This window comes from Auxenochlorella protothecoides, assembly GCF_000733215.1.
Source record: "Auxenochlorella protothecoides strain 0710 unplaced genomic scaffold scaffold60, whole genome shotgun sequence".
Lineage (NCBI taxonomy): Eukaryota > Viridiplantae > Chlorophyta > Trebouxiophyceae > Chlorellales > Chlorellaceae > Auxenochlorella > Auxenochlorella protothecoides.
In genome coordinates this window covers 68,850-86,787 of record NW_011934380.1, presented here as the reverse complement: position 1 = coordinate 86,787, position 17,938 = coordinate 68,850, and the positions used below count along the sequence as shown (strand labels likewise).

The 17,938-nt window shown below is 63.9% G+C and overlaps 6 protein-coding genes across 6 annotated transcripts; 3 read left to right on the top strand and 3 right to left on the bottom strand.

Annotated features, from left to right (window-relative positions):
• Positions 1–1,449: 1,449 nt before the first annotated feature.
• On the top strand, positions 1,450–3,601 carry F751_5280 (Glutathione gamma-glutamylcysteinyltransferase 2; the record flags this gene model as incomplete). The annotated part of the gene is made up of 4 exons (XM_011402649.1): positions 1,450–1,579; positions 1,794–2,316; positions 2,546–2,624; positions 3,188–3,601. The coding sequence occupies 4 exons, from the start codon at positions 1,450–1,452 to the stop codon at positions 3,599–3,601; spliced, it is 1,146 nt and encodes a 381-aa protein (XP_011400951.1).
• An 8-nt stretch (positions 3,602–3,609) lies between these two features.
• F751_5279 (Regucalcin) lies at positions 3,610–6,201 on the bottom strand (the record flags this gene model as incomplete). Its single annotated transcript, XM_011402648.1, has 6 exons — positions 3,610–3,693; positions 4,141–4,618; positions 4,817–4,937; positions 5,158–5,368; positions 5,624–5,716; positions 6,010–6,201. The coding sequence occupies 6 exons, from the start codon at positions 6,199–6,201 to the stop codon at positions 3,610–3,612; spliced, it is 1,179 nt and encodes a 392-aa protein (XP_011400950.1).
• Positions 6,202–6,481: 280 nt separating this feature from the next.
• F751_5278 (ABC transporter I family member 10, chloroplastic) lies at positions 6,482–7,639 on the top strand (the record flags this gene model as incomplete). The annotated part of the gene is made up of 3 exons (XM_011402647.1): positions 6,482–6,583; positions 6,835–7,064; positions 7,249–7,639. 3 exons carry the CDS (start codon positions 6,482–6,484, stop codon positions 7,637–7,639), a joined length of 723 nt encoding a protein of 240 aa, XP_011400949.1.
• Positions 7,640–8,271: 632 nt separating this feature from the next.
• F751_5277 (Poly(A)-specific ribonuclease PARN) lies at positions 8,272–11,317 on the top strand (the record flags this gene model as incomplete). The annotated part of the gene is made up of 9 exons (XM_011402646.1): positions 8,272–8,406; positions 8,594–8,674; positions 8,992–9,070; positions 9,211–9,359; positions 9,557–9,797; positions 9,955–10,319; positions 10,534–10,691; positions 11,013–11,161; positions 11,310–11,317. 9 exons carry the CDS (start codon positions 8,272–8,274, stop codon positions 11,315–11,317), a joined length of 1,365 nt encoding a protein of 454 aa, XP_011400948.1.
• Positions 11,318–12,751: 1,434 nt separating this feature from the next.
• F751_5276 (D-xylose-proton symporter-like 3, chloroplastic) lies at positions 12,752–15,133 on the bottom strand (the record flags this gene model as incomplete). Its single annotated transcript, XM_011402645.1, has 5 exons — positions 12,752–12,828; positions 12,970–13,029; positions 13,181–13,337; positions 13,649–14,872; positions 15,062–15,133. 5 exons carry the CDS (start codon positions 15,131–15,133, stop codon positions 12,752–12,754), a joined length of 1,590 nt encoding a protein of 529 aa, XP_011400947.1.
• Positions 15,134–16,831: 1,698 nt separating this feature from the next.
• F751_5275 (Squamosa promoter-binding-like protein 9) lies at positions 16,832–17,901 on the bottom strand (the record flags this gene model as incomplete). The annotated part of the gene is made up of 3 exons (XM_011402644.1): positions 16,832–17,032; positions 17,511–17,660; positions 17,800–17,901. The coding sequence occupies 3 exons, from the start codon at positions 17,899–17,901 to the stop codon at positions 16,832–16,834; spliced, it is 453 nt and encodes a 150-aa protein (XP_011400946.1).
• Between the last annotated feature and the right edge of the window lie 37 nt (positions 17,902–17,938).

Genomic DNA, 17,938 nt, shown 5'->3' with positions numbered 1-17,938 from the left:
GGCCAGGGCGGCGCCGGGGCCTGCCCGCCGGCGCGCCGCGGCTGGGGACCGCGCGCCAGCCAGGCCAGGATGAGGCGCAGGCCGGAGACCCAGAGCCGCGCCTCCTCGGCGCTGGGCGCCGTCAGGTCCAGCGTGCGCCGCGTGCCGCCCTCGTCGGCGTAGGCCAGGCTCCAGCACAGCGCCCCCGCCGCCGCGCCGGAGGGCAGCGGGTGGCGCCGGAACACCTCGCTGGCCTGGCCGGGGGTGAGGGAACCCACGGCACGCAGCGGCACCGTCTTGATGGACCCCGAGGCCGAGCGCCAGCGCAGCAGCGTGTCGCCGCCCATCAGGCGGAAGTAGTGCACCTTGGGGCGGCCATGGCGGCCGTGCTTGAGCAGCAGGGTGCCCTGGTTTGGTTGCAGAGGGGGAGGTGTGATTTGGGGGTGATGGGCGATGGGGTGATGGGCGATGGGGCGATGGGCAATGGGGTGATGGGCGGGGGCCATCGGGCGGAGAAGTGCAGGGCGGGGCCGTACATACGCAGCATGACTGCTGGCCACCTACACCATCACCCCTGTGCCCCAGAGCAGGGAGCCTCATCTCCCAGAGTGCATGGCATGGCACCCCAACAAAAGCCCTGATCGCCTGTCCGCTTGCACACCTTGCGCAGAGCAGTGAGCACCTCCTCCAGCGGGCGGGGCAGGCTGATCTGGAGGCTGTCCAGCAGCTCCTCCTCGCCCACCACCCGTCCTTCCTGAAAGACCGGCGGGGGGGGGGGCGTGAAGGTAGCGACTGTGGGGCGGGGGACGGCATCGACGTCCGGGAGCCCGAGACGGCCTCCCCGGCAATGACCGGTCCGAGACCGTGTACGTCCCCCCCCCTGGCGGTGTCGCGCGTGATCAGGTCCAATCAGCGATTCATTCCACCTCCACCATGACTCATGTCCATGATTGCCCTGCCTGTGGGCTCACCAGGATGGCATATCGCTCGCTGGCCATGTCCCTCTGTCACGGTAGGTGGGGGTCGAGGCCGGTGGGCATGCGCCCCGGTGCCCTACTGTCGTGCCCTGGCTTGTGTCGCTGGTGCTCACATAGCGTGATCATGGCCAGGGGAATGCGCGGATCGTGCGGCACAATGGCACCGGCAGCGAAGGGCCTGCCACTGAGTGATGCTTGAACCGGTCTTCCCAACGCGCCCCGTCGCGCCTTCGGCGTTTTCGAATACCCAGCCGGAAAGCTTCTAGGCGACGTCTCGCACGGTATACAATGTTCTAGTATTACAATCAAATCTCACGCATCCAGATTGACCCTTTGCACGGTCTTGGCGAGTGGGACGGGCCATGCGCCAATGGGCGTGGGCCGTACAGCGAGCACTGTGTGCGGGAGTTTCACCCGGGCCCTTTCCCGCCTGCCAAGGACGTCGGCTACAGAGTCAAGCTGTGTGAGACACACTGTATTTCTAGCGGACACCATGGACACCGACATGCCAAGCAGCCCCCCTGCCCGCTTGTCGGCCCCCTTGTCTCCCCCCGGCGTGTCCCGGACGTTTTACAAGCGCCAGCTGCCCTGCCCCCCCGCCATCGAGTTTTCCTCCGAGCAAGGTGGGCTTGGATTTGAGTTGGTCGAGGATTGCTCGCAGGTTGCCGGCTGGGGATCGCGGAGGGTGGGCCTGGGGTGGGTCAAAGGGTACATCCCTCCCCCCTGGTATGACCCTGGCCTTTGGACACACCAGCATGAAATTGCATCCAGGCTCCCCTCCTCCATCCTGCTGCCCGGCCATTCCACCCCACCCCATTTTCCGCCCGCTGCCCACAGGCAAGCACATCTTCGCCGGCGCGCTGGCCGCTGGCGGCGCCAACACCTTCTTCAAGCTGATCGAGCAGTTCCGCACGCAGGACGAGCCCGCCTTCTGCGGCCTGGCCTCGGTGGCCATGGTGCTCAACAGCCTGGCCATCGACCCGCGCCGCGCATGGAAGGGCCCCTGGCGCTGGTTCCACGAGGAGATGCTGGACTGCTGCCACCCGCTGGCCCGGGTGCGGGAGGAGGGCGTCACCCTGGACCAGGCCGCCTGCCTGGCGCACTGCAACGGCGCGGCGGTGGAGGTCTATCCTTCCGGCTGCGTCAGCCTGGGCACCTTCCGCGACATGGTCCGCGACGCCTGTGCCAGCGGCACCGAGCACATCATCGTGGCCTACTGCCGCGCCGACTTTGGCCAGACGGGGGACGGGCACCATAGCCCCGTGGGGGCCTACTCCGAGGCGGAGGACCTGGTCCTCATCCTGGACACCGCGCGGTTCAAGTACCCGCCGCACTGGGTCCCCCTGCCCATGCTCTACCGGTGCGGTCGCTGGGCGGGCTGCTGCAGGGTTGTGCTCGCTTGGGGCACCCGGCACCACCCACAGCCAGGGAGCTCGCCTGGGCCCCCCACTGACTCGCAGCCACTGCCAGCGCACTCCTCCTCCTGCTCCTTTTCCTCCTCCCCCGCCTCCATCCACCCCCTGCACCTACCCTCCCCATCCCCCAAATGTACAATCACAATGCATCCTCCCCCGCCCCCCCTTCCCCAGGTCTATGGCCCGCATCGACAAGGCCACCGGCCGCCCCCGCGGCTTCATGCGCCTGGGCCACCGCCCCCGCCTCGACTCCGTGCTCTTCACCCTGGACCTGAGGGATGAGGCCTGCGCCGCCGACGCCCGCGCCTGGCTGGGCGGGGCCGTGCGCGGCCGCGCGCCGGGCCTGGCGGCGGGCCTCACCCCCGCCTGCGGCTTTGTGGAGCCGTCCCAGGCCCGCGCCGCGGCGCGGCGCCTGCTGGCCGCGCTGGCCGCCGAGGCGCCGGGCCCGGCCCTGGCGCACTTCCTGGCCGTGCGCACGGCCGGCGCCAGCTGCCACGCCAGCAGCGCCTGCACCCAGACCTCGGCCGTGGCGCTGCTGCTGGCGGAGCTGCGCAGCATGCCCCTGCACGCGCTGGCGTGCGGCGTGGTGGAGCAGCGCGGGGGGCCGGGGTCGAAGACCGCGCGGCCCACGCCCGAAGGCTCTGGTGGGCCGTGCGCAGTCGGCACCGGGCACGCGACGCCTCCGCCCTCCTCGCCCATGCAACGGCGGCTGAGGCAGGCGGCGGCGGCGGGGCCGGCGCCGCCGCGCCGCGCGTGTGCTGCCGCTTCGGCCAGGGCGCGGCGGGGTGTGCAAGCCCCGCCAGCGGCGCCCTGCAGCTCGACGCCTCGCCCGCCTCGCCCGCGGTGGAGGGGCCGCTGGAGGCGGAGCGACTCGCCCTGGCCCTCCTCCTCGTGCCCAAGCTGGAGTGGCGGTCCAGCATCGAGAACGAGGACCTGCTCCAGGCGGTGCTGGATTTGGTGGACCTGTCGCAGCACAGGGTGGTGGACTTCGAGGTGAGATACCTCGAGTCCCAGTACCAGCAGCTGACGCTGGAGGAGCCTGCGGGGGAGGCACCCTTGGGGAAGGCGCTTGGCTCTGCGTTGCTGCAGCGGGAGACGGGTGGCGGGCAGCAGCGGCAGGAGGCAGAGCAGCAGGCAGCAGGGGAGACTGAGGGCCTGAGCGAGGCTCTCCATGGGACCCCCCTGGTGGGCCAGGATGCGGCGGGTGAGGGCCTCAGAGCGGTGCAGTAGCTGCATTTTCATCCAGTCATCCTGGGCAGCAGGCTTGTCTGACGAGGCCGCAGACTTGCAGTTGACACGGCCACTGCCTGGCCGTACGAGCCCTGGGCCATTGGCCATGTGGGGGTTGATATCAGTCGCATGCCTTTCCTCCCTCATCCATGAGCACCGACTAGTCCATGCGCCAATCCTTTCCTCATGTACTCCTTTTCCTGCACAGTACTGGTCTCTCTTCCTTCCATGCAGCAGCCTGTCCCACGTCCCCATCCCGTCTCTCGATTCTGCTGTAATGCAGCGTGCAGCACCAGTGTCCTTGCACGTCACCAACATCAGTGGGGTAGAGGAATGCCAGGGACTCCATCAGGCAACAGTGGCTAGCACACAGGGTTGGGCATGCCTGTTCTGAATCAGGCTTGCAAAGAGGCAGCGGCGACCAGCATCGTGGAAGCCATGCTGGCACTCAGGCGACCAGCACCCCACACCCGCGGTGCGCGTGAGCCATCCCAAACTTCCGCACCCCCGTGGCACCCCTTCACAGCGCGTACTCGTACGCGGGCGCCACCCCCTTGGACCCCGGGGATCCTGATCCTGTACAGGCCGCCATGGTGCTTATGCGCGCCCTCCCCCGTCTCCACGCGGGTGGTGACGTACAGGTCGCCCAGGTCCCGCCCGCCAAAGGTGCAGGCGGTGGGGCGCTGCACCGGCAGCGGCACTTTGTGCAGCACGGCACCCGACTCGGGGTGGTAGCAGGTGACCTCCCCGCTCTCGCCGTGCGCCACCCAGAGGTTGCCGTCGGTGTCGATGGTCATGCCGTCGGGCACCGTGGCGAGCCCGCTGGGCCGGTGCGTGACCGTGCGCCAGCTCAGCGCGCCGTCTTCGCCGCGGCGCATGATGCCCTGCTCGTCCGCGGCGTAGGCGCGCACCTCCTCCGTGGACGAGTCGATGAAGTACACCACGCCCTTGGCGCCGTCCCAGGCGATGCCGTTGGGTAGATGCACCTCCTCGGGGCTCATCACCTCCACCAGCGTGCTTCACAGGGGGCCGGGGCGTAGGCTATTGGGGGGAGGCTTGTGTGCAGCGAATTGTGTGGGTGGTCTGACCGCGCCGCCAGAGGCGTGGGCGAAAGATGCAGCGTCTGCGGATGCCAAAGCTTGCAGCCAATTGTGAAACTTTGGTCACATGCCTGTGCTCCACCTCCCCCTGCACCTCCGTATCCCTGCCGCTCACCTAGAGCCGGGGTCGAGTCGGTACTGCCTGCCACGCGCTCCTTTCCTCCACTTGTTGCTCATGCGGCCGATCAGGAGGGTCCCGGAGGGCGACACCTTTCCGTCGTTGAACCTGAAGCCCTCTGCAAGGAGGATTTGTGGTGTGAGCATGAGACGCATGTGCTGAGAAGGGGAACCAAAGGCAAAGCTGGAAGAGGTAGCACGCAGCCTGCTGCAGAGTCCACCCGAGGCCTGCAGGGATCCCCCAGCAGTGCATGGTGTCCGCCAGCAAATACCTCTGAGACCTGAACCAGCCCAGCAAGCATGCGAGGACAAGGGCATCCACAAGCTCAAACCCTGCACCTGTGCCGTGCTCTTTGGGTGTGGTGGCGATCGCCTGCTTCGTCACCTTGCGGCCAGGCACGTCGACCACCAGAATGTCCCTCTGTGTTGCCACCAGGATCTTTGTGGGGTCGTTGGTGGGCACGATCGTCCCGGTCGGCTCATCTGCTTTGATGGTGAAGTGTTCGCCAGTCTCCGGCTGGAAGCCATGGATGGTTCTGCTATTTATGTCCTGGGGTTGGTGAGGAGATTGAAGAGAGGATATGTTGGCATGTGGATCAAATGCACTGGTGAGTAGAACGCATGGTTGACTTGCTTGGTGTCCTCTCTGTGATCCCCGGCGGACCGCCACACAAGGAACATCGTAGTCACCGCATTGGGTCCCACTCGCACGCTCGGTGCCATGCGAGATCGACGAAACCCCAGGTGCCAACCGATGGCATTGACATCTCACTGACGGACAGTCTCGACACGAAGATAAACTCACCACGAAGTACAGGTTGTTGGTCTTGCCATCCCAGACGGGGGACTCCCCCAGGTCGCACCTGGCTTCCAAGGCAAGATCAACGGTCACCTCGTCCTGGGATGTTGCCATGCTGCAACCGATGGAGATGCAGTCGTGGTAGAAGTGTCGGAATGATCAGAGGATATGTTGGCATGTGGATCAAATGCACTGGTGAGTAGAACGCATGGTTGACTTGCTTGGTGTCCTCTCTGTGATCCCCGGCGGACCGCCACACAAGGAACATCGTAGTCACCGCATTGGGTCCCACTCGCACGCTCGGCGCCATGCGAGATCGACGAAACCCCAGGTGCCAACCGATGGCATTGACATCTCACTGACGGACAGTCTCGACACGAAGATAAACTCACCACGAAGTACAGGGTGTTGGTCTTGCCATCCCAGACGGGGGATTCCCCCAGGTCGCACCTGGCTTCCAAGGCAAGATCAACGGTCACCTCGTCCTGGGATGTTGCCATGCTGCAACCGATGGAGATGCAGTCGTGGTAGATGTGTCGGAACTCTTCGATCCGAGACTGCCACCCCATGACTCTATTGGCCATCCTTGTGACACCCATCGGCAGTGGGTCGCAGCACGCACCTCACATCCGCTGATGGGTGAGCTGAGGGTGTGACAAGCAACTGCCGGGCCCTGGGAGGACATATTGCGAACCTCATGGAGGTTGGGAGACCACTCGGCATCATGGAATGCTGACATCGCGGTGCCAACCCTGCTCGACCGGATGGCGGGGGGGGTGCCAGGGCCGTGGTCGAGACAGGCCCCACGCCCGGCTGACGGGTGCGTCCGGCCCCAGAGCTCGTGAGCGACGCTTTCATGGTGCCATGGACGCCTCGATGGTCCAGGAGACGGAAGGTGATGAGGATCTGGCGGTGTGCGTCAGGAATCTGAGCTTGACGCTGTCTGATGAATCCGGGAGCAAGAAGGTGGGGCGGTTTAGAAAGCATGGAGCTGGAAGCGGTGATTGCTTTGCACATGACCTGGGAAGCCGACCGATGCCAAGGTAGCTGTTGTGCACTTTTCACCCATGGGAACCGCCTCATGGGGCGGTGGGCCAGGGGGCTGCTAGGTCCATCGCCCTAACCCTCACATGATCTTGCAGGACGTATGCTCCGCCGGCCCTGCCCTTTCCCGCCCCCTCTAGCTCCCTCAGCTTCCACTCGCACGCCCTCTGCAGGTGCTGGACGACCTGACGCTGGAGGTCAAGCGCGGCTCCCTGCACATGCTCCTGGGCGCCAATGGGTGCGGCAAGTCCACCCTGGTCCGAGCCCTGGCCGGCCTGCTGCAGCCCGACTCGGGCACCATTTCCCTGGCCACGCCCCACGCCTTTGTCTTCCAGAACCCAGACCACCAGGTGGTCATGCCCAGCGTGGGCGCCGATGTGGCCTTTGGGCTGGGCAGGCACGTGTGCACTGGAGGGGTGGAGGTCTGGGGTACTCGGGTGTTGGAAGGAGGCCAGCCATGGCTGTTCTCCTGCTGCCTGCGCCCTTCAGTACCGAGCTGTCAGTCGTCACCTCTGGGGAAGTACAAACACTCACAAACACCCGCAGACCCCTCCCAAACACACACACAACATTCAACATTCCCTCAGGTACCCTTACCTGACGCATGACGCCGTGGACAGGCTGACCGCCTCGGCTCTGGCGGCTGTGGGGTTAGAGGGCCTGCAGGCCCGCCCCGTGTCCAGCCTGTCTGGCGGGCAGAAGCAGCGCGTGGCCATTGCGGGGGCGCTGGCGGAGCAGGCGGTGGTCCTGCTCCTGGATGAGCTGACCACGTTCCTGGACGTGGGCGACCAGCGCGGCGTCCTGGACTGTGTGCGGGCCGCGGTGGACGCCGGCGGCGGCCGCGTCGCCGCGCTCTGGATCACGCACCGCATGGAGGAGCTGGACTGGGCGGACCGGGTGTCTATAATCCGGGGCGGCAGGGTAGCTTTCACGGGCACGCCCGCGCAGGCCAGGGGCCGCATGGCGGCATGGGGCTGAGCGGGGTTGGTTTGGGGGGTTGTGGCCATCAGAATGCAACGATCGTTGCCACGTGACATTGGGACCTCAGCATGTAATCGGAGATCGCGGACCCGCTGTATAAGAGCCTGGCACCCCCGAGCCTCTGGCCCACTCCTGGCAATTTACCGTTCGTCTCGCGCCCAATCACGGTTTGAAGTGCCTGGTCTCTGCACCGATGCACTCCCCGGCCTATGACAAGCAAGACCCACCAATAGCCAATTCTAATCATTCTAGAGCGCATGTTGCTATTGATCATGACGGAGGACAGGGCATGTACGTGCAGTGAGACGAGCGCAATGTCGACGGGTGGGTTGCTCCCGATGACCGTGCCAGCGGCGCAGCGCTGCTCCCTTGCCGGCGTCTAGGACGGACAGGCGATTCCGACAGTACTTTAGCAAGAGAAATAAGTGCATTACCAGCCTTTTGGTTTCTCCAGCATGGAGGTAGGGAGGAATGATCCTGCGGCCTCTCAAGCCCAGTCTGGGGGTGCAGGGGTGCACTGCTTAAACATTGACACATGTTGCAAGTCCCCACTCCACTCGATTCCCGACATCACTCTGTTTCCCAACATTCTTGGACTTCAGGTGACACGGCATAATTTGCAAGAGCTCATGCCCACCATCCGTGATGCCATCGACCATGCCTCCTTTGTTGCTGTGGACTGCGAGATGACTGGCCTGTTTGACTACGAACCCAAGCCATGGTACCTGGACGACATGCAGACCCGCTATGAGGATGTATGTGGGGTGTGGTGAAGGGATGCTGATGGGTGTGGTTGGTGAGTGCATTGCTGCAGCTGGCTTGCATGCTCTTCCTGGCTGCTGGCTGGCCTGTGACCCGACAACTTGGACAAACCTCGCCGGGCCTGCCTGTGCACCGTTCCTTCCTATCAGATGTCCATCCTGAGCACCGCATCCGATGCCCCTGAAACAGGTCGCTGCCAATGCACAGAAGTTTGGGCTCATCCAGATCGGCCTGGCGGCCTTTGCCCCGAGCCTCACGGGCCTGGGTTGGGTTGCCAAGACATTCAATTTCTACCTCTTCCCATGCGCACTGGAGGGCACTGACCGTCGCTTCCTGTCACAGGCATGTGGTTGATTGAAGGGGGAGGAAGAATGGAAGAAACAAGCTCGGGATGAAGGGTCGCTGCAAGTTGCTGGGCAACTAGGCTTCACTGAGGCTGGGCTGGAAACCTGGCATGTGCATTCACTGCACCCTGCACGGCACCATTTGACCACTCAAGAGCTGGGGTAGATGCTAGGGCTATCCTCTCCCGTCAGGATGAGCCCCAGCTTCAGCTCAGTCCGACCACCATCGCTCACCCTTCCCAGGCCTCCTCCCTGGAATTCCTGTCTGGCTGTGGCTTTGACTTCAATAAATGCATTCGCCACGGCGTGCCATACATGACAGGTAGGGCGACTTCCTTCAGGCTGGAGAGGTAGTCCCCAACTGTTCCCCTGTGCACCGAGCATGGAGCTGGCAGCCACTGCTGGTGTCGACTCCAGCATCCCCGCCTGACCCCTGACCCTCCCCTCCCTTGCACTGTGCAGCTGTGGCCAGAGACGCGAGGCTTGCACGTGTGGCTCGAGAGGCCAGCGCCAAGGAACGTGCCTCCCAGCAGCCCCTGATCCAGCTGACGGCCCAGCGAGACATCGACTTCAAGGAAGACTTCCTCGCCCGCGTCAGGGACTGGCTGGCGGTGCGTCGCATGCCGGGTTGAATTGGGTGGGGTACGGTTGCACGTGCATGATGGCGTGCCTTGGCGAGGGTCTGAAGCGGTCTGTGTAGAGGCAGGTTCCATCAGACTCCCTAGCACCCGGGCCACAATCTCTGCCGTAATGCCATGCCCAGGCGCTCCGACTGTCTGCTTCACCCCACCTTCACCATGATGTGCAGTCCGACACGGAGGAGGCGCTGCTGCTGCCCAGCAGCAACTCTTTCCAGCGAGCGGTGCAACACCAGGAGCTGCGGCGGCCCCAGTTTGGGGCGCCCGACCCGCCCGGCTTCCATGTGGAGGTGGTCAAGGGGCCTAGCGGCTACAACCAGCTGCGGCTGGTCAAGGCAGACCCGGAGGTAGCGGCGGCGGCCAGGGCTGCCGCGACGTCCAAGGCGCAGGCTGACATCCATGCCGCGGCAGGTCAGCGACGATGGGTGAATGGGCAGAAGTTGAAGCTTCCTGGCCTTGCCTGAATGGGATCATGGAAACTCTTCCTTTATATGCCAGCGGCGACCAGAGTGCAGACCCAGCAGCGCTTTCCCCTTCGCCCTGCACACACCCTCCCATGCACACACAGGCTTCACGGCGGTGCTGGAGATGCTGAGGGGCGCTGGAAAGCCTGTGGTTGGCCACAACGCCTTCTTCGACCTGGCCTTCATCCTTTCCTCCTTCGCCACCCAGCTGCCCCCCAGCCTCCGGGCCTTCAAGGAGCTGGTGCGCGCCTGGTTCCCCGCCGGCTTCTGGGACACCAAGCACCTCGCCTGCCAGCTCCAGGCCGCGCAGCCAGCGGCAGCGCCGGAGGACACGAGCCTGGGGGCGCTCTATGCCGATCTGGAGGCCAGGGCCGCGGGCGGCGTGGCAAGTGATCCCGGTGAAGGGGGCCTCATCCAGACCGCGCCGCTGCCCACCGTGGGCCACAGCGTCACGTTTGATCGCTACGACGTGAGATGGGAGAGGGGGGTGGGTGTTTTGTTCTTGGGGGGAGAGGGTTGCCAGGAAGGGTGTGACATGGTGATGATGAAGCAGCTCTCGGGGGATGCTTGGCAAGTCGGGCCTGACAAATTTACCTTACACAAGTAGGCCCGGCAACTCCACCCACCCTCCCCAAGAAGCCCTCTCCACGCAACACTCCCTTACTCACAAACACGCCTCGTAGTTTGCGGGTGCCTCGATGCTGGCTCATGAGGCCGGCTACGACGCCTTCATGACGGGCGCGGTCTTTGCCCGCCTGGCCGTGCTGCTGGGCGGCGCAGAGACGGTGCAGGCGGCCCTCCCCGCCCTGGCCGCCTTGAGGGGGCGCCTCAATGTCACCAGGTGGGGGGGGTGGTGCAGGGTGGGGCCCGAAGCCCCAGGACCCCAGGTCGCTGCACTGATGCATTGCCCATGGGGCTCTGCCAGCGGACAGGGGGGTGGTTGAACTTGCATGGAAAGTTTGTCTCGCCAATGGGCCCTTGGGTCTGCGGAGCGAGTGTCGTTTGGAGGTTGCCCATGTGGTGATTGGAACGTCTGCATGTTCAGTAGTGAAGTCATGGATTCCTGCACGCCAATCATCCCACGGAAAGTCAATTGTCTGCTCTTCTCAGACCTGGTCTGCGACACTCCAGAATCACCCCCCCGCCTGCTCACCCTTGCCAGGTCTGACTACGCCTACATCAATCTGGAGGGTCCCGACCCCGAGCCTAGGCGGCCCAAAGTGCTGTGGGTGTCTGGATTCGAGGCCGGCAGTCTCACCGGAGGAAGCCTGGCACGGTGTGGTGACTGGCGACTGGGTTTCGCTGGTTGTGGTGTGCCCCTTTGCCGATGGAAATCATGGGTGCAGTGGGCATCTGGAGGTCATCCCGAGGCGCTCATGTGCGGCGCTGCCATTGCTCGCCACCGGTGATACCTCTGTCATCAAAAACTATCTCACCACATCCTCCCGCCTCGACCCAGGCGAGTGAATGCACATCAGCTGGGATCCACTCGCTCGACGGTGCTACGCAGCGGCTGCGATGCGCTTGTGGAATTGTTCGAGACCAGCGACGTCCAGGTAGGTTGGTCTTACATGGATGCTGGCGGCTGCGGTCCGAAAGAGGCCAGGTGTCTCGTGTGGGACACTTGCTCTTAGACCTTTGGTGGCATTCCTCCACTCAGCTGCTGAGAGGCAAGGCTGCAACCCCAGGTCTGACCTGACATCCAAACACAGGAAGCTTTGAGGAAGCTGCGGCAGAGCTTGAAGCCCTGGCGGGTCGACACATATGCTGCCTACGCTGCACACCGGGAAACACGGCTACTGGAGGAGGAGAAGGAATGGAATGCCGCTGGGGCGAGGGTGGGCAGCAAGCGGCCGCGCGAGACTGCAGGCCCATCTCCCTCGGAGAAGAAGGAAAGATCCATGTGTGCAGTCATGTGATGCAGCTGAAGACAGTAATCTTAGCAGTTTTCTCCCAACCACATCAATCTGTCAGCCTGGCTCTTTCGTTGCACATTTGCTCAAGGTGTCAATAACTATGACTTCATAGTTGAGGCGGGAAACTCATTCCGGACGAGATCCCGAGATCATTGTGCGGACCGCGCGTAGAATATTTACGCGGCGGTAACATCATCTTCTATCGACCCATCACGCAGCGGAACTCTCGAGTGAAATTCGCCTTTGTTTTTAGTATTAACACCAAAGATAACTAAATCTTAGCACTATGGCGCACCACACCTCACCCTCTTCCGGTGTGGGCAAGGTCCTCAGCGGCTGCGCGTCGGCTGTGGGAAGCGGTGTATCGCGTTGCTTCAAGGGCAGGAAGAAGTCCCACGTCGTGAGGAGTAATAGCGGTACCCAAATTCATGTGGACCAGGCTGCCGCGTTCGGGGAGGGAGCCCTGCGGTACAACCCCTTCGCGGAGGAAGTTAGGTCCCCTCGTGGCTCACCCCCACACAAAGGCTTCACGGCTCCGTCGCGGAGGAAGGAGACGACTGTGCCTCAGGCCAAGGCCTTTGGAGAAGGAGCACTTCAGCAGTGGCACTAGGCGACGGCATGGAAAGCGCTCGAGCAGTAGATTCCTGCTGGCCGCCATGGAGCTGGCCCCAACATCTCCTTACACATCGAGTACAGGCGTGTGTGATCCCCATTTTCAACAGCAGCCCTCAGATTTTCCATGTTTATGACCCTGTATTCACCTCTGGCTGTCTACGCCGTCCGGTTCAATGAACCAGGGAGTTCTCTAACAATTTGTTGTTGCATTTATGCTTTGTACATTCCCAACAGAAATACAGCATGACATTGGCCAAGCCTTGCAATCGAGAAAAAGGGTGTAGATGGCAAGCAGTGCACACCGTATTGAAAGGTAAGATTCAGTGCACATTGCACGGAGATGGGAGGGTCGCATTACCGGGATAAGGAGCTACAGCGGCCTCTGGACATCCGGCTCCATCCAGAGCGCCTCTATTTCCTCCAGGGTTTTCCCCTTTGTCTCGGGCACTGAGAGGGTTCACGGCGTGTGGAAAGAGGGATCAGAATCACGAGGTGCAGGATGCATGCTATCCCATGAGCCATCCGCTGTATAAGGCCCACAATCTTTGCAAGTGAGGAAGAATCCGGAGAGGGTGCCCGCCCACTCACCGATGTTGTAGATGGTGACGAGAGAAGCAACGCCGACGACGGCAAACACCAGGTACGTGGCTGCACAGTGAGTGTCTTGTGCTTTCTTGAGCTTCAAATGATCGTACAGTCCTGGCTGCACCGCAAATCGCATTCCCCTCGTCCTGCAGGGCGCCATTGCGGTGCACATGTGCACTCAAACCTGCGCCACCCACCGCGCCCCGCTCATTACCTGACGGCCCGATGCTCTCGCGCACGCTGGGCAGCGCCAGGCTGACGGCAAAGTTGGAAGAAAAGTTGGTGAGCGTGGCGAGCGCCATCGCCTGGCCCCTGACCTTGAGTGGGAAGATCTCGCTGACGATGAGCCAGGAGATGGGACCAAAGCTGACCTGCGGCACGCATGGGCGAGTGGAGGTGTGTGTGTCTGTGTTGAGGCACTCTTGGCAGGATGGGCGAGGAGTCAGGGGTCTTGGCAAAGACTTCCGTCTGTTCTGAGACAGCCACCTCGTGAGAGGGGGCCAGGGGCACCCGAGGCCCACGAGCATGCGCCCTCACAGCATGCCCATGCATGTCCACGACCCCTCGGCCTTGCAGCAAGGCACTGGTCCACCAGACGCGCACCGTCTGGTGCCTGCCATGGGCGCGATCCCCGGCCTTCCATTTCCAATCACACCCCTGGACCCACCCCGCTTTCACACACCTGATAGCAGCCGACATAGACGAGGAGGGCCGCCAGGTTGGTCCAGGCCACCAGCCCCGGGTCGATGGGCAGCGCCCCCCCCGAAGCCAGGGCCAGGCAGAGCAGGGCCCCCACCAGACCCGACACGCCCCACAGGAGGAGCGGGCGCCGTCCCAGTCGGTCCACGGTGGCCACGGCCACGCCTGTCATGACGAGCTTGAACAGGCCCAGGCCCAGGGATACGCCCGTGGCCTGGCCACTGGACTGGAAGCCTGCGGCCTGGAAGATGCTGGCGGCGTAGTAGAGCACCGAGGGCTGCCCCGTGACCTGCTGGAAGAGCATGAGCCCCGCGCCGATGGCCAGCGGGCGGCGGTACCGCGGCCGCGCTAGCTCGCGCAGGCCCAGGGGGTCGGCGCCGGCACGGGGGCTCTCCGCCTCGGTCGCCGCCTGCATGCCCGCCAGCTCGACGGCCACGCTGGCGGCGCTGGCGTTGCGGCCCTGGGTGCGGTGCAGTGCCGCGGCGGCCGCGCCGCGCCCCGCGCCCGACAGCAGCAGCCAGCGCGGGGACTCCGGCAGCCAGGCCATGCCCGCCGCGAGGGCCGCGGCGGGGGCAGTCGCGGCGCCCAGCATCCAGCGCCAGCCGCCGCTGGCGTCCACCCAGGCGTAGCTGGCGGCGTAGCCGGCCAGGATGCCCAGCACCACCACCGCCTCCTTCAGGGAGATGAACAGGCCACGCGCACGAGCGGGGCTGGTCTCGGCGATGTAGGCAGGCGCGGCGTGCATGGCGAAGCCGATGCCCAGGCCGAACAGCGCGCGTGCGGCCAGCACCGCGCCCAGGGAGGGCGCCAGCGCGCCACCCGCCGCGCCGCCGGCGTACAGGCCCGCGGCCAGCAGCAGCTCGCCGCGGCGGCCCAGCCGGTCGCCCACCACAAAGGCGGCGGCGGAGCCCAGCAGCGCGCCGCCCAGTGAGCTGCTCACCACCAGGCCGGTGAGGAGGGGGGAGAGGGCGTACCAGTCCGTCCCACTCAGCGTGGGGCTAGTCATGGACACGATGGCGCCGCTGCTGGCGCCAATGTCGTAGCCGAACAGGAAGCCGCCCAGGGCGGGGAAGAGGAAGAGCAGGGAGGCAAAGGCCCAGTCGGGGTCGGGAAGGGGTTTTGGGGCGTCTGGGCGCCGTGGCACGAGCGGGGCGGTCTCCACGTCGAAGGCCTGGCGCGGCGGCTGCAGGGCGGCAAAGGAGGGTTTCTGATGGAGCAGGGTTGGGAGTTGATTTGCAGGAGCAGGTGCGTTGATTCAGGACATGCCATTGCCACCGTATCCTGAGTCTGGGCCACTCCGTGTGCGGTACATCGGCTGCCATGCAGAGGTTTAGGCGCCTGGGAGGCAGCGCAGTCCTCCCCCCCACACCCCCCTCCCACGCTGGTACGAGCCTACCTCAGGCATGGCCCTGGGCAAGCCGTGCGGGGATCGGGCGGGGGACCTGATCCTGATGGTAGGCCCAGTCATCGCATGCTGCGTTCTGTAGGCAGACGGGGGCCATGCATTTGGTGTGGTCCGTGCGGCAGCCGGGCTAGACCAAGGCAGGGTAACCATATATCCCAGAGTCAGATGCGCGGGGGCAGTACCTCTACATGCCCAAAAGCCGTATGCAATGCCATCGCATGTCCCATTACCCCCATAAGGTTCAGGAACCTACATGCGCGCAGCCCAGGCGGGGGAGGGAGGGCTCCGGCACGGGTCGCGCAGCCGACGGGAGGCGCGGAAGCCGAGGGTGCCGCTACGGTCGAGCCGGGCGCATGTGAATCCCCTTTGCAGGCCAGAGTTTGATATACGTGGGCGATGAATGCCCTGCAGGATTGAGCGCGTCAAGTGATCGGCCCGGCTGGTGGAGCCTGCTGCGGGGACGCACGCCGGTGCATTCATACCGGATGCACCTCGAGGAGAGGGAGGCGCGCCGAGAGCCCAACGGATGCGTTGCAAGGAAGTATCTATGCATGCATCAAAACAGACCGCATGGGGAGCTAAGACATCAGCCTATTCATCGTGTCCGAATTTTCTGGTGGGCATGATGGTGTCCAAGCCACGGTCATGAATCCACTGGATTCCCATCTCTTGATCATTAAAGCACGCGCCGTGAAGGTGACCCCGAGAGACCCAAAGCAAACCATGCTCTGATATCAGTCCAGTGTGCAGTACTCACTCAAGGTTGCGAATCCGAATGCAAATTCCTACTCCTCCAACCTCAAAGTGAAAGGTGGTGACACAGGTGAATGGTGCTCAGTTCTGCACACCGTTTCGCTTAGAATATTATTCAGTGCACCCACTCCACATCCCAGAACGCTCACTCGCTGTTCTTAAGTGCGTGAGGGGCGACAGCGGTGGGAACGAAAATCCTGAGCCTCTTTGCAAGAGTCAATTGAGTTGAACGGCTGATGCAGGCAACCAGGTTCAGACGAGTTTCAGACGTTCAGGGAGGCTTTCGCACCCTCTAGAAGATATCGTAGGTGGAAAAATACATGTCGAAAGCTTTGATGTGCATATATATGTTATTCGGCTGAGAAATGCTCAGTGCAGGGAGAATCATTCCATCAAGACTCTCACGCATTTTGGACTTCCGGTGATACTCCGCACAAAATTCACTTTTGGCATCGCTGCTTCCCGGTACACCGCTGTACTGATCCGAGTACATGGGCCAGTGGTCTACGCCGTGGCGTTTAGGTTTGGCCACCGATTTCCCGTCGGTGACTCCCTCGCAAGAGGGTTCATGAAACCCGCCATCCGAGAGGGCGCAGGTTCGAATCCTGCTGTACTCATCTCGTTTCCTATCCCGGCAGCATGTGGGCTTTTGCAGACCCTACCTTGCTGCTCAAGGATCTCTCACTGCTCTCGCCTCATTGTTGAAAAGAAGCAGGGCCCTGAATCACCGTGCGATTACTCTGCAAACTGTTTCCTTGAACAGCAGATGGCAGGTCAATATCAATGTGGAGGGCTGCACAGGCAGCGGCCAAGCCCTTTTTCGCCTCCACCCTGGAGGAGCGCAGGGGAGGCGCGTCCTCACCGCCCCAGCATGGAAGTGGGCATGGTGCTGTCGAGCTCGGTGCCTCCCAGCATGCAATGCCAGGCGGAGCCCAGTCCCCAAAACTCTCTCCAGGTCTCGGACGGCACAGGCCCTCGCCCGGCCTGGGGGAGACCCAGCGCCGGCGCTCAGAACAGCATCTGCTGCTCCAGGCTGGGGTGAATGCCCTCGCCCATCGCCCCGCCGGGCAGGGGCATGAAGGCGGCCATGGTCCCCGGGTCCAGGGCCCCATCCGCGGCAGTGCAGGGGTCGGGCAGGGGGCGCAGCGACGCGTCCTCCAGCGCGTAGTTGAACATGCCGGCGTAGCCCTTGAGCAGCAGCAGCATGACCTCGGGGGTGGGGACAAAGGCCACCCCCGGCGCGGCGCCAGGCGGCGCGGCCGTCGCGACGCCCGTGCCGGCCGGAGCGCCATCACCCTCCCGCGCGATGGCCGGCGGGGCCGGCGCCGCGCCTGCGATCGGAACGCCGTACCGCCCCTGGACCCCAGCTCCGCCGCCGCCGCCGCTGCCGGCGGCGGAGCACTCACCGGTGCACTCTGCCGCGATGCGCGCGTCGGGGGGGTGCAGACCGCGCAGTGAGACCAGTGCCTGGAGCTGCGCCAGCTGGACTGGGTCTGGAGGCCGCCCGCTCTGCGCTGCCTGGGTATTGGAATGTGGCAAGGGCATTCTGTGCTGTCTTCCCGTTCAAGAGGATGGGGGAGTGGGAGTGGCATGTGCCTCGGCACGACATCCCTTCAACCAGCCCCAAATGGCACTGCTCACGCCCGCTGTGCCATCCTACAAACGCCTGACAATCAAGCCACCCCACCGGCCTTGCCTGTAAGAGGGCGTTGGAGGCGAGCTGCAAGGCCTCCTGCATGACCTGCACATCCCGCTGTCCTAAAGGGGCGCCGGGGACGAGCGGCCGCAGCCCATCCTCCTCCTCGTTGGGCCGTTTCCTTCGACGCTGATTGTGCCGCTGGGAAGGGAGAGGGAGGGAGGAAGGACCTGCTCTCAGTGTACGAGATTTTGCATGGAAATCTCCTGCTCCCCCAGCCACAGCCAGGCCTGTGCAGGGGACGCTGGGCCATACCGCCGGCCGAGCTCCCCTCACACACCTGCAGCCTGACCCGGCAGGAGCGCTTGGTGTCGTCAAAGTCCTCCAGGGGCTGGTACCGCCCGCACTGCTGGCAGAAGCGGGAGCGTACGCCGTTGCGCATGATGCAGTCGACCTTGAGGTGGTACTCGCACACCTTG